This window comes from Melospiza georgiana, chromosome 4, assembly GCF_028018845.1.
Source record: "Melospiza georgiana isolate bMelGeo1 chromosome 4, bMelGeo1.pri, whole genome shotgun sequence".
NCBI lineage: Eukaryota > Metazoa > Chordata > Aves > Passeriformes > Passerellidae > Melospiza > Melospiza georgiana.
The window spans coordinates 57,054,184-57,068,367 of NC_080433.1; the positions used below are offsets into that span (position 1 = coordinate 57,054,184).

The 14,184-nt window shown below is 38.3% G+C and overlaps 1 protein-coding gene across 1 annotated transcript in view; it reads left to right on the forward strand.

Annotated features, from left to right (window-relative positions):
• The window catches only part of CFTR (CF transmembrane conductance regulator), an 87,275-nt gene that overhangs the window by 14,071 nt on the left and 59,020 nt on the right, over window positions 1-14,184 (forward strand). The window contains exons 3-8 of the mRNA XM_058022998.1: window positions 1,428-1,539; window positions 6,342-6,557; window positions 7,465-7,554; window positions 8,849-9,012; window positions 9,479-9,604; window positions 13,387-13,633. Coding sequence (XP_057878981.1) covers window positions 1,428-1,539; window positions 6,342-6,557; window positions 7,465-7,554; window positions 8,849-9,012; window positions 9,479-9,604; window positions 13,387-13,633 — 955 coding nt within the window. The remainder of the gene's footprint in view (window positions 1-1,427; window positions 1,540-6,341; window positions 6,558-7,464; window positions 7,555-8,848; window positions 9,013-9,478; window positions 9,605-13,386; window positions 13,634-14,184) is intronic.

The following is a 14,184-nucleotide window of genomic DNA, read 5'->3' on the forward strand; positions in this document are numbered from 1 at the left end:
GATTTGTAGGGATCCCGCTGGAGCAACAGATCCTGCATGATTTCAGCAAGGCTAGACTCAGAGTATCAATGTTGGTTCACTGAAAAGGGAGACAGCAGAAATACTGTTCTTTCTTCCCAAAATAACCTTGTAAAACCTTGGTTTATTTTTTCTTCAATGAAATAACATTCTTAATTTCCTTTGATACCACTCTTGACAGACTAATTGTTTCTGCAGAAATCATACTCTGACTTACCTCATTTAGGTTTCCATTCTTGTTTACCCAATTTCAGTGGGTCCTAATTTAGAAATTGTGCTGCACTTGTGGCTAACTCTTACAACAGAGGTGCTTAAGCCCATTCCTTCTTGTCCAACTGACGTTGTAGCTTTCACTGTGTTCCAGGGCAGCTTACATCTGCACTGTTGTCCCAGTCCAATCAATTTTAATTGCAGTGTGGCGTAAGTATTCCAACCTATGGGAGATAAAATAGAGGGTAAAATGGAACTGATAAAGCAGCCTGATATCTTAGGCCTGATCAAGCAGAAACCATGGGAGAGACAGACAGAGATAACTGCTCCCTGGGGTAGAAGTGACCAAGAGACATGTTATGAAACTTTGTCATGATTACCAGGTAACTGATGTCCTGAAGAATATGTAACCAATGGGAAATTGTTACCAAAAATAGAATCCTATATAAGTACCCTACTATAAAACCATTTATAAACGCTTTGTATTCTCAATAAAAATCAGCTTCTGATCCAGTTCAGTTGTTCCTGTCTCTCCATGACCGATATCAACCAGTGGAATTTATAGAGAACGTTGGTATGCTAAATGTGTTCTGATAGTTTATAAATGAAATATTCTGTTTATCAAATATTCTGTTGAAAGTTTGATAATATAATTAGTTGAGGATATTCTCTGGAGTGTTTTAATCTGTGAATTGAATTTTGACAAAACAAATGTTCTCTGCATACAGCATTGCTTCTGGTCTACAATTTATTATTGAAAAGAAAGCTATTGTCCCAGCAACAAGGTTTAAAATAGTGCTGTGCAATAGAAAAGTCACATTTTTGATGCTTTGTTGGTGTGTTTTTGCAGATTGGAAAAGCTCCAAAACGTTTATTTGCGTATTATTGTACTCTGGTTTTAAGTACAGCAGGTTTCTTTAAAACATACAATGTGACCTTTTCATGAAGTAATTCCCTGCAGGGTGATGTATGACCAAGTATTTAAAATTACCAAATATGTGGCTGAACTGGGTTTGAACTTCTATTGATTTATCAAGTCCATGAAGGCCAGATTCTTGGGGTTTCTGCAAAGCTTTCTTTCCTTAGCCACCTTAGCTAAATCTCCTTGGATATATTTGAATGAATTGAAGTATGTCACAGCCATAGACTCAGGTATTTGCTCATGCAACTTAATAGTTCTGGTTTTGGTTTCTTTTCAGAGAATGGGACAGAGAGCTAGCAACTTCAGAGAAGAAACCCAAACTCATCAATGCTCTGCGACGATGCTTTTTCTGGAAATTTACGTTCTATGGAATAATTTTATATTTAGCGGTAAGAATTGTTCTCCACTTCAGTAAGCTTTTAGTGTTCCTTACATAGATCCAAGTTTTAGGGACTGCTAAATTAATAGAGTATTGTGAATAGCTACATATTTTTCCTCTGTGAATTGCTTACAAAGGTGATAAATACAGAGATGTATTTTCATTTAAAAAGGAATTTTCTGATATATCTTAATATAATTAAAAGATACATAATAGTTTTAAAATGTCTCTAGTGTTTCTAGTGCTGTTAGTGCTCCCAAGTGTGTGATCAGGATCTTGATGTGAAAGCCTGAACTGATTACGTTTATCACCTTTCCAACATGTTAGGTAGGATTACCTTGACTTACCAAATGCCACCTCTTTGTTTGACAATCCTATCACTGGGGTTAAGAACTGTGAACATAATTTATTGCTAATGGTATTTCACTAGGTATGTGTAGCCAGACTGTAAATCTGAAAATTGCTGTTAAGCAATATGCATGTTAAATATGCGTTGCGGACAAATTTCTGTGACTTAGTAGTAAAAAAGAGAGTGTATCACCTCTGTAAGGAGGGGCAAGCAATCTGTGACTAAAAGGAAGTTGTGAGGTTATGTAGGGAGAAAATTGGGCGGGCTAAAGCTTAATTTTAACAAATTTGAGCACTGTAGTTTACAGTAGAAAAAGAAAAAAACCCAAAAAAACCCAACAAAAACCAAGTAGTTTCTATAAATTGGCAGCAAAAGGAAGGCTAAGGAGAGTTTCCATTCTTTGCTGGATGCAGGGGGTAGCATAGTGTCAGGAGGTACCCTTTGGGTACTGAGCCCTAAGTTGTCTTTGTCCAGGTAAGGCAGTTATCTGTCTGGGACAGGGCCTCTTGCTATGTAAGGAGCTGCATGGTAACTGTTCTCTCTCTACTCCTTTGTCACTTTTGTCAGCTCTTCTTTGGGATGACACCTTGTATTTGCAGATCCCTACTCAATAGGGATGTCTCAATGTCTTTTATGTGTTCCTGTGATCTCACTACTGCCTTTAGATTTTTTTTTACTCACCAAGCCAGCAACTCCTTATTCATGATAGGTTTGCTTTTAAAAAACCCCAACAAAATGGTTCTACAAATGCAGCTACCACGCACTGTAACAGCTCTTCCTGCAGAGTCTGCCAGCCAGAACCTTTGCACTAATGCATTCCTGCTAAAGTTAAGCAGTGTCCGAGGCACTGTTTAAGGATAAGTTTAAGCAGTGCCTCAGACACTGCTTTTACAGGCACTCTGGAGGATAACACTCTTTCCCAAAGTTTAGGCAATGTGTGTGGGCATGCATGCGCAGGGTTGATTTCTCCTTGTGCACTTTTTTAATGGAGTACAATTTTAGATGGGGTGAGGACAGAACAAGAAATCAAGGATTTTTGAATCATATTCTTTGGTTGTGTGATTTTTTTCAAAATTTCTTTAAGAAATCACAGATATGTGCAATTAAATATGTCATAAATGAACCTGCACCTTCCGCAATGAACATGGAAAGATTAAATCTTAGTTTAAATTCTTGATTGCATTACCATTAGTGTTCATTTTATTTAAAGCAACTTCATTTTATTGAAAGAGGAATTGTAAAAAAACCAAATTGCTCCTAAAGCTGCTGGTGTTCTTTGCAGGCCTTGCTCAAGGAAATTAATGGGAGCTTTGCCATAAATTTGAAAGGGGACAGGATGTTGTGCCGTACTGGCAGAGGTGTAACCAAGTTGTGTGTTCTTTTGAACTTCATTTTCCTTTCAGCTCTCTTCTTGTCTAATCTCTGAGCCACTTTCACGGCATCTTTCTTGGACTGAAGTTTAAAGTGTGCTGACATCCCTGCTGTTTGTGGAGTTGTCCTTTCAGCTGGCATCACAGCTTTGCTCTCATTAAGTCTAGCCTTTTTTCCAGATCTCCCTTGTCCCTGATGCACTGTAGGTAATGATGTTATTGCAGGGTGGACACTTGTGCTCTGGCCCCCTAGAGTAATGCATCTCCCCCTCATAAATAGTGTTATGTTAGGCATGTTGGGTTACTTCACTTAATGTATCTGCTCTCCTGCTGTTTGAGATGGTTTCCGTCCTTCACCCTGTTCAGAATATGAGTCTTACAATATAAAGAAAAGGTGTTATGGTGATGAAACAAAAATCTTGCTTTTTAGCTTGGTAGCAATTAGCCAACTAGGTACTTTGCTGTGAGGATCAATTTGATTCTGTTTGTATTTTGGTCTCTTATATATTGTAATGAAATTTATATTTCTACTCAGGCACAACAGCTGCTAACATTAACATAGAAGTGGTTTTAGTATCATATCCCAAGGGGCCCTAATGAGGATTTCCTGAAGTTCTTGCATATGGGTCACGGGTGTGAGTGAGGAGGCAGGGAGGGAAGTGCTTCTTGGCCGTGTGCCAAAGAAGAGATGGGCATTATTGTCTTCAAATGCAGAGTGTTTCAACATATGGGGGATACACCTAACATAAAACTTGCTGTTGCATAAGAATAATCATACCAGGTCAGATTAGCACAATGTGCTGTGTCATAATCTCATTTCTCTTCATAATCTTTACTCTTTTAGTTAAGATTATTGTGAGGGGGACACTTACGGGTTTCTCGGTGGCCTATGATGAATGCAGAGAGGAGAATAAGGACAGGCAAAGGCAAAATATGAATCTTGAAAATGGAATTTTCTCTTAGGTGTACAAATTCCATTCTTTTTTTTAAGCAGGTTGTTTTAATCAGTTTCATATTTATATCAGTGGGTAATTTTGAATTTACAAAAGGAGAAATGAAAACCAGGCAGTTGTGCTTTGATTTGTATGTAGACTAGATAATTGGTAAGCAAGCTGATAAATCTCTATTGTAAACCAGTGGACTTTTATGCCCCATGAAATAGTGTATGACTTGGCTTGTTGCCAGTCACTATTCTAGTCTGTAAATCTTCTTTTTTCCCAGCAAGCTTGGAATGTATGCAATACATTTATAGTCACAACAAACACAGCAGCAGAACATGTAATTTTCACTTGAATAAAAGTAAACACACAAAAAATGTTGCTATTTTAAGCTGATATAGAAAAGCTTATCTTGGAATCTCCAAGAATATGAAAACACTATATTGTCCTTGAGAGGTGACTGTTTTGTATTTTATGAGTTTTGGGGAGTCTTGGTTCGATGCTTTGGGATGCATATGGTCTAAGCACAGCTGTCTTGGGTCATGTGTTTTTTAATAAACACTCCTCCCTTTGCCCACTAATAACACTGAAGTCTTTGTCAAAGCTGGCTCCAGATACACAGCAGGGTGGGTAATTTGGGTAATGTAGCACATGGTACAGGTATGCTGTTAAAGATGTAAAATTCTACCTCTTCTGTGGAAGAAGTGAGTAATGAAATCAGCTCCACCAATAGTAACATTCAAAAGGGATTACAGTCCAGGTTATAGAAGTACCTGTGATTGCTTTTGTATAAGAGAACCCAAAGGAGAAGGGGGAAAAAAAAAAACAAAACTAAAGGTGTTTTTCCCAATCTATTTATCACAGTAGAGCTTCAATTACAGCTGAACTTCACCAGTTCCCTTCTGAGTCTCTATGGTGGTCTGTGTGGTTTTCATCTGGAAGGCAGTACTGGCAACTTTTGGGCAGAATTTAACACAGCTCTGTACAGAAGAATTTAGTAATTTCTTGTTACTTTGGAAGTATCAGGTGCTGTCTGCTGCAACACTACAGAAAGAAGAATAAGGATTTCATAGCACTGTGTATTTTTAAACTGAGCATAACAGTGAAGCAAAGGGGCACATACTTCTTCATATCCCTCTAAAGCTCATGCAGTAGATGAAGCAAAAGGTTAACCACAGCACACAGGTGATATTTGCAGTTCTTGGAGAAAGACTGGGTAAGGAAAGGCAAGAGGCAGAGATGGAAAAAATGAGGTTAGAGGAGTGAAAGTATGAGAATGATGAGGCAGGGAGGGAAATGGAAGGCAAAGGTGAGGTAACACTGATGGGGTTTATTACAATTGAAAAGGAGTCTGAGGACAAATGTAATAGCAGACTAAAGTAAAGTCAGGGCTTTAGCAAGTCATTCAGATACCTTGCAGTTTAGTGGTTTGACCTTACCTCTTTCTCCTCTCCTACCCTGGTTTTCTATCCTGTTGCTCATCCCTGGATGGGAATGGCTGGGGCCTCCAATGCTTTGTCTCTGGGACCTTTATTAAACTTGCTTCCCCTACCATTTACTTCCTCTCCTCCTGCTTTTGTTACAAAACTGGATACAGTGTCTAGAACTGTTTAGTAGATGATCCAATTATTTATGTTTTTATTCTGTTCCAATTTCCATTTATTTTTGGTTTTAGCTATATTTTCACTGTCTTGTGAGAATGGTAGGGTTAATTTTGGTAGTTCTGAGGCTTCCCTTGTCCTGTAAGTCCAGTAAAGTGCAGTGAGAACTGCTCCCTAGGGCCAAAACAGAGCTCCAGCCTGATAAACTAGATTCAGTCATATGATATGGCTAATCCATTACAACTCTGTAAAGTAAATGTGGAAGCTAATCTCAGTTGTCACTTTTGTAGAAAATGATTAAACAAAATTTACAAGCCAGATTTGCTTTGGTGCAATTGCAGAAGCATCACAGACTTAGATAGCAGTGAGTTGTCTGTTCTCCTGTGCAGCTACTGCAACTTTCTGTGGTTTGCAGAGCAAACAGGCCTGACTTCCTCATTTAAGACATAAGACTTCAAATCTTGTTTGGTGGGACTTTGAATTGAAATGTTAACCATTTTGGAAAAAATGAACCAACTGCTGACCAAAATTACTTTTCTTGTTTCTCTCTACAGGAAGTCACCAAAGCTGTGCAGCCCCTTCTGCTGGGGAGAATAATAGCTTCCTATGACCCAGACAACTCTGATGAAAGATCCATAGCCTACTACCTGGGCATTGGCTTGTGCCTCCTCTTTGTTGTGAGAACACTGCTTATCCACCCTGCTATATTCGGTCTTCATCACATTGGAATGCAAATGAGGATAGCTATGTTTAGCTTGATTTATAAGAAGGTAATTGTTTCATGTACACCCAAAGCCAAGCCTCTGTCTGTATTCTATGTAACTTTTAGACTAGTTGGTTGAAAGATTGATAGTTTTGTTAAGGTACACAAAGTACACGGAAGGATAATGTGGCTAACAGTTTCTGACAGCTCTCAGTTTCCCAGTCCAAAGAATTAAATACCTGTCTACAGCTGGTTGGACTGAAATCAGCCTCTGTGAGTTCAGACGTGCTGCATATGTGGTGAGATGCTTTTATTGTTTTACCACTGTGCTCCTGTTAAAAATGTGTACTGCAGAGGAAGAACAACATGCTGGTGGCCAAAGAATATCTTCAAAAGAGAATTAAAGGTGAAAACTTAAACAAAAAATGTGTCATTAAAGGGATTAAGTTTGACTGATACTGTGTAACATCGTTATAGCATGAAAAGTCAACAGATACTGACCCATCACATGCTCAAAAATACAAAGATTTAAAGTTTCTTTTTTTAAGAAATGCCCAAAGAAGATAATTTAAACAAACATGTTAGTTATTCTAGTATAAAGCTCACTGTGAAAGCATCTTTCAAAAATATTTTTCAAGAGAGGCAACAGTAGGAGATTTTTAAGGATGCACAGCAGCACACAGCATGTGTGCTTAATTAAAACTTGCATTTGCATATATATCTATATCTATAAAATATTCAACAGAAAAGAAGGACTAGGTCAATACATCAATATTTTTAAAGCAATTTAATGGTTATATTGAATTCAAGTGACATAAATAACAAGTTTAATGAGACTTTCTTTACAGCACAAACAAATAAGTGGATTATTACTTACACTGCTGCATAATTGCTTATTATTTTTATCTTTATTTATTGTGTTTTATGGAAATAACTTAGATGACAATTTTCTATGGTTTTGTTTTCTTTTACAGATCCTAAAACTGTCAAGCAGAGTTCTAGATAAAATAAGTACTGGACAATTGGTCAGTCTTCTCTCCAACAACCTGAACAAATTTGATGAGGTGCGTCATAGGTTGTTTAATTCACTTGATGATCCATCAAATACCAATGTCAATCTGTTCATGACAGATATTGAGGAAGGAAGGAGCAGAAATGGAGAACTGCCCTGAGTGCTCATTGTAGACAAAATACTCATTCATTACCTTAAGGAAATATGTTAGCACATAGCCATAGAAATGCTCATTCTCATACTTTATCTCCTATGCTGATTAGAAGAGGAAACCTAAAAAGCAGTTACCTTATAAAAACATGTTTGTTCTTCAGTCCAGTGAGACTAACTGTTGTTAAACAGCTTCATAGAACTTGCTGGTTCAACCCTTACATCCTACTTCCTGATGACTGTATTTTTTTACTAAGGTGATTCAGTCCATTTCTGTCATTGATCAAGCAATGAGGTTTAACCTCCTGCTCCTATTATTACCCAGTCCACTAAAAAGCAATTGTTCATGTAAGACTGTTAGGAAGTCAGACATCTGCCTTAGAGAGACTCCTGTAAAACTTCTTTTTGTTAGAGACTACAGCAAATCCCTGCTAATGCCTTTAGAAACTGGAAACTCCATGAACTTCTGTTCTTCAAGTGTGCTTAATTGGCCCTTTGGTAGGATATGATTTGCCTCCCTTGAAAGTCACAATATCAGAGAGACTGTAGACACATGGCTGGAGCTGCAGGGTGCATTTATGAAGCACTGCATGACTGTACAGAGTAGAGTCAGCTGGTGCTGCACAAGTTGGGACAAGTGCTCTGTCATTGCAGCAGTGAAGCTGCAGTAACACACACCCTGTGCCCCTGATCACAGGGTTCACTCCAAAATCTCCTGAATGGGAACTGCATTGAACTAGTTGTGTTCATACAACACTCATCTCTTCACCAAAGTAATACTTGCCATCTATATCAGATTAAAACACTCAGAAGATTCTTACAAGTATTTTTTTCATCTCCCAGTGGTTGAAAAAGCCAGCATTGATGCCAAATTCCATTTACTTTTACAAAGCTGTGACTTTTCCTCATGCATATACATAACAAATAGCTGCAGATTGAACTTTGCCTTAGAAAAATCAAAGCTTAGGCATGAAATGTATATGTATTGCTGAACTGTCATCATAATTAACACCCAGAATGCTATGTACTCAGGATCACCAATCCTCCTTTATAAAGTTGTTTTTCTACTGGAAATATTTGTACCACTCTTCAATGTATTTTTCAAAGTGTCACTTTATTGACTACTTCCTTTTCACGCAGTTTTCAGAGCGCACCTCTAATTTTCATCATTTTTATTCTACTGTGGCCTTCCATAGGGTCTTGCTCTGGCTCATTTTGTATGGATTGCACCATTACAAGTGGCACTGCTGATGGGATTGCTCTGGGATATGTTAGAAGCTTCTGCATTTTCTGGACTTGCTTTTCTAATAGTCATGGTCTTATTCCAAGCCTGGCTGGGACAAATGATGATGAAATACAGGTGACAAGAATGTTTTAAAATATTTCAATATATTTTCCTGAAACACATTGGTTTTAAGAAGTTTCTACCACTTGATTAAAGGACTCTGGTTAGGACATTACGTAGGATGAGTGTTTTCTGTGTAGGGAAAGTTACAGATAAAATTTCTGTAGGAGCAGGTGTCTAAAAAATATTGAAAATCTAGCATGGAGTAAAAATTAGATTTAGCATTAAATCTAGAATTTTTAGAATTAAAACTTCTTGTTTGTTACTTGATCCATTCTTTTTAGAGTTTGTATTTTCTCCTTTTGAAACAATTATTGGATTTCTAATAATTTCTTCTATATTCTCCATAATAATTCTGTTAAAATAAACATTTTAAGCAGAGGCATATATAGAAGCTCTTTTCATATGATATAATGGGATAAAAGCTGCCTATACAGGATGAAAAAGATGAAGATTGACCTACTGTCTTTTTACTTTGTAGGAATAAGAGAGCAGGAAAGATCAATGAGAGACTTGTCATCACCTCAGAAATAATTGAAAATATACAGTCAGTTAAAGCCTATTGTTGGGAAGATGCAATGGAAAAAATGATTGAAAACATCCGTGAGTAAGTGTACTCATTTATTACACAAATTTTTTACGTGCTCAGAAAAAAAAATTAGGTGTCTATGAACATCAACTGTGGTCATGTTAGTTAAGAAGTAAAGCAACAACTATTAATCCTCAATAAACTAACCATGCATTCCCACACTGCAGCTTGGGGTTTTTCCCAATTTTTTTTAAAGTTTACTATGGAGGTGAGATTTTTAAAAAAATTTTTTTGTTTACTTCCTCATTTGTATTAACGATGTTTCAGTGGTTAGTTTGCGCAGGTAAAACAATTGTGGGATCTGTGTTTGTTTCTGGCCAGCCCTGTCCTCATCTTAAAATAAAAAGCCCTTTTGTGCCGGTTACTTAAGGCTTAACAGACGTCCCTATTCTGTGGTGGAGGAAACAATGCAAATCCTGTGCAGCCATTTTCTGAGAAATGCAATAAAGCTGGCTATAAAATTTGCATGCAATCTGTGGAAGGAGTAAATTAGATCCATGTACTTATCCTGCACATTTACATTAACATTTATTGTCTGTAGATGGCCTTGTAGAAAGCTTATCTTCTCAATTAATATAAGGATTGAACTGTAACTACCAGACCTGAAGGAGAAAGAAGGTAAAAGTTAGCTGAGACCTGTGAGAAGGAAGTCTTTGTTATGGGCAAGGAGTTCAGGGGAGAGGGAGGAGAAGTGACACATTTATTGATGGGTGACGCTGCATGAAAACTCTCCCATGTGTCCTCTGTGTTTGTTTAGTCTTTTACAGAGAAATAAAATTCTGTTCCAGGTGTGTGATTGGGAAAATAAAAGAAATATAAGTGTCATATTATCATGTAAATAACAGACATAAAATTATATTGTCCCACAAACACCTTCTTGTTCAGCTGCTTTCTGAAAGACAATCCAGGGAAAGTGAAGTGTTCTTTACCATTAAAATTTGTAATTATTTACTATAAACAATCAGAGAAACTCAGTCTGAATCCAGGTCATGAGTGCTAGCTCAAGGATAGAACTAGTTTATTATTCCCCTGATGTCACTTAGTCACATGTATTGCTTTTAGGAAATTTGAGAGCACATCATGCTAGCAAATCCTCTAGAAATTAATGAAATAAATTGTAGTTCACAAACTGGACACAGAAACCTGGAAATTGGACTGTTATTTTATTAGCTATATTTTCTATAATGATTTACAGTAAATTTTGTAATGCTGGAGTTACTGTATGAAACATGGATTTTTAAAAGGCAAGAATGCAAGCAATATTGCAAGATCAGAGTACTTCTTCTATGAAGGGAGGCTGAGATAATTGGGATTATTCAGCCTGGAGAAGAAAAGGCAGTGGATAAACCTTATTATGGCCTTTCAGTACCTGAAGGGAGTCTACAAGCAATTAGTAGAGGGATGTTTTGCAAGGGTACATAGTGATAGGACAAAGGGGAATGGCTTTGAACTGAAGTAGGGTGGATTTCGATTAGATATTAGGAAGCAATTCTTCCCTGTGAGGGCGTTGAGGCACTGGCAGAGGTTGCCAAGTAAAGCTGTGGATGCCCCATCCCTGGCAGTGTTCAAGGTCAGGCTGGATGTGGCTTGGAGCAGCCCGTTCTGCTGGAAAGTGTCCCTGGTTATGGCTGGAGGGTTTGGAACTGGATGATCTTTAAGGTCCCTTACAACCCAAACCATCATATAATTCTATGATTCTTCCATAATTTTTTTTTAAGTCATCCAGCAGGTCACTCAGTGAAGACATCACCAGAGCAAGTCAACCCAGGAATATCAGAGTTTCAATTGAATTTGGCTTGTGGAAGCAGCTCTGCAGGACCTCCCAGTCTTTTGGCTTGTTAAGCTGCTAGGAAACAAGACCTTGTGTTTGAAGGCATGTCCGTGTTTTAGCCAGTGTGTTACAACTCAGTCATCACAAAACCATTTTGGCATGTTGGCATTTTCTGATACAAGCCAGTTTCATCTGCTTCAAAGACACCAAATACAGGCTGTCTGCTCTGTGCCCTCTTAAGTCTGCACTGAAAATAATTGTTCATAACAGGTGCCTGAATAAACATACCTGCACTCTTATTGGCTATGCAATGTATTCAGAGAAGAAAAACACCACCCCACCAAACTATTCCTGTGAACCATAGCATAGCCCAGGAGAAGGTGAAGGTTGGAAGTGTCTGCACTTTGCCAGTAGAGACACATCTTTATACTAAGCAAAGGATCTCAAGCTTATGTATTAGCACTGGTTCCGGCAGCACCACTCCAAAACCAGGCCTACACTGGTCTACACTCTGTATATGCACAAGGCTCATAGGGTCGCTTACATCTCTTTTCAAAGACCACATGTTGCATCAGCAAGACCTGTCCCAAGTGTGTTGCCTACAGAGCTTTCAAGTCTGTATTACAGACAGGACCACCTCTGGGAAACTTTTGCTTGTGGCTGCATCAGTCTGTCATTCATGCTTGGGATACTGAAAAAGGTGCTAGTGCTTTCATTCTCCCTCTTTGGAGTAGGGCTGTGTTCTTCAGAACTGAGGGGTTTTTTGATAGCTTCTAGCCAGACATTTATGTGTGAATGGATGAGCACCAAGTCCAAAAATCTTTTTTATCCTTATTTTGTGCTGCCACTGGCAGTTTCATGCAAGCTCTGGAGGGACTTACAAGGCCCTTTCTCACAGGCAGTAACTCTATCATGGTGATAGCTTGCACATCTGGCTACTTTATTCATGCTTCTCTTGTGAAATACAGACTTAACAAGAAATACAGGCACTGGGTCAATATGAGAAGGCACATAAAGGTTGTGGTGCTCAGCCTTGCAACACCAGATATTGCCATCAGCAATGTGACTGCAAACTTCTGCACTGTACTCCAGTGGTCAGCACTCACCCAGTGAATGGGCATCTTGGGGCTTGTACCATTTCTAGCCCCAGTTAATTGCTCTAGCAGGAGAGCAACTGCTCTGCCACAGCAGCAGAGGTGCTTCTGTCCAGGTAAAACTGAGCTGCAGGGCACCTGGGGGTTGTGAACTGAACAGGATCAAAATAAGAGCAGTCAACAGAAATCTGCAGCACTGTGAGTTAGAGTTATCAACTCAGAAAATCACTTATATCCCCTGAATTATTTATCTTCTTATTTAATAGCTTGCTATAAGATGTATGGACCTTGTGGAAACAGCTAGAAGTAATCACTGATTGCATTCCTGGCTGCACAGGAGTCAGTAAGCCTCTCTGTAGAGTGAGCTGACATGGAGAAAAGAGTGTGGAGAGCAGACTCCCTGCCTTCCACCTCTTCAAACTGAGGTTAAGTGGCATCCTAATTCACAGCCATTAGTAGCTTGCCATGCAAAAGAAGATGGCCTTATAATCAGATTGTCTATTGTAAGGTTTTTCTAAGATAACATTTAGCAAATCTTGCATTTCAAAGTATCTTTTTTCTATAGGAGTTATGCATCTAAATGAGTATGGGATGATGCTTCTGGGAGTACATCACATCCCACAGTGTTAGATGCTTGAGGTTTGTTGTGCCAGGAATTGTAGAGGCTTGTGGTTTATTCAGTATGTAAATCATGACAGATTATTGTTACTTTGTCTGACATCTCTGAACATTGATGTCAAAATTTGACTCTAATGATATTTTAGACCCAGAAATAATTTGGAGTCTTACTTTTCAGTTGCAATTCTAGAAAAGAAGAAGGATGAGTGAACCTCTGAGTTAATTGTTATGCCAACACCTCCATCCAAAATATTTGTAAGTTGTAAACTGTGAAATCCTACACTAATTATTTGTACTTTTTATTTTTTTTTTAACAGAACTGAATTGAAGCTTACCCGAAAAGCTGCTTATGTGAGATATTTCAACAGCTCAGCCTTCTTCTTCTCGGGCTTTTTTGTGGTGTTCTTGGCTGTGCTTCCGTATGCCGTGATTAAAGGAATTACTCTCCGAAAAATATTCACCACCATTTCCTTCTGCATTGTTCTTCGAATGACAGTGACCAGGCAGTTTCCCGGCTCTGTGCAGACCTGGTATGACTCTATTGGAGCAATAAACAAAATACAGGTACAGTGCATAGACTAAAATCTTCCCAAGTACGTAAGCTAATTCTTCATATCGTGTTATCTTGTCAGCTGATCAGCAAAAGCACACAGCCTCCATGCAGACTTTTTGAATATATGTTGCTTTGACTGAACACCATGAAGTGTCATTATAAATCTTGATATTGTTCCCCAGGCAGCATAACCACACAGGTCTCATGCTACCAGCTTGCTGCTTTTTTTTTTTTCTTTAAATCATGACATTTAGTTAGTTATTCTCATTACAGAACAAGAAACTTCATAAAATCATGACTCGTGGTGCTTAAGAGGTGTTTTTCCTTCAGAAAAGGAAGTTCAAAATTAGTACATGTTTTATATAGCATGGCTTCCAGGAGCTGCAGTCACAGATCTTCTTTTTCTGGACATTTGTGACAACAGCAGCAGGAAACTGTGCATGTTATGCAAATGTGCATCTCATTCATTATGAGTAGCAAGCATAATTAAGGTACCAGTCAAATAATTATTATCCACTTTACCTACTGAGATCAATTGCTCATGCACCAGCATGAGAGGCTT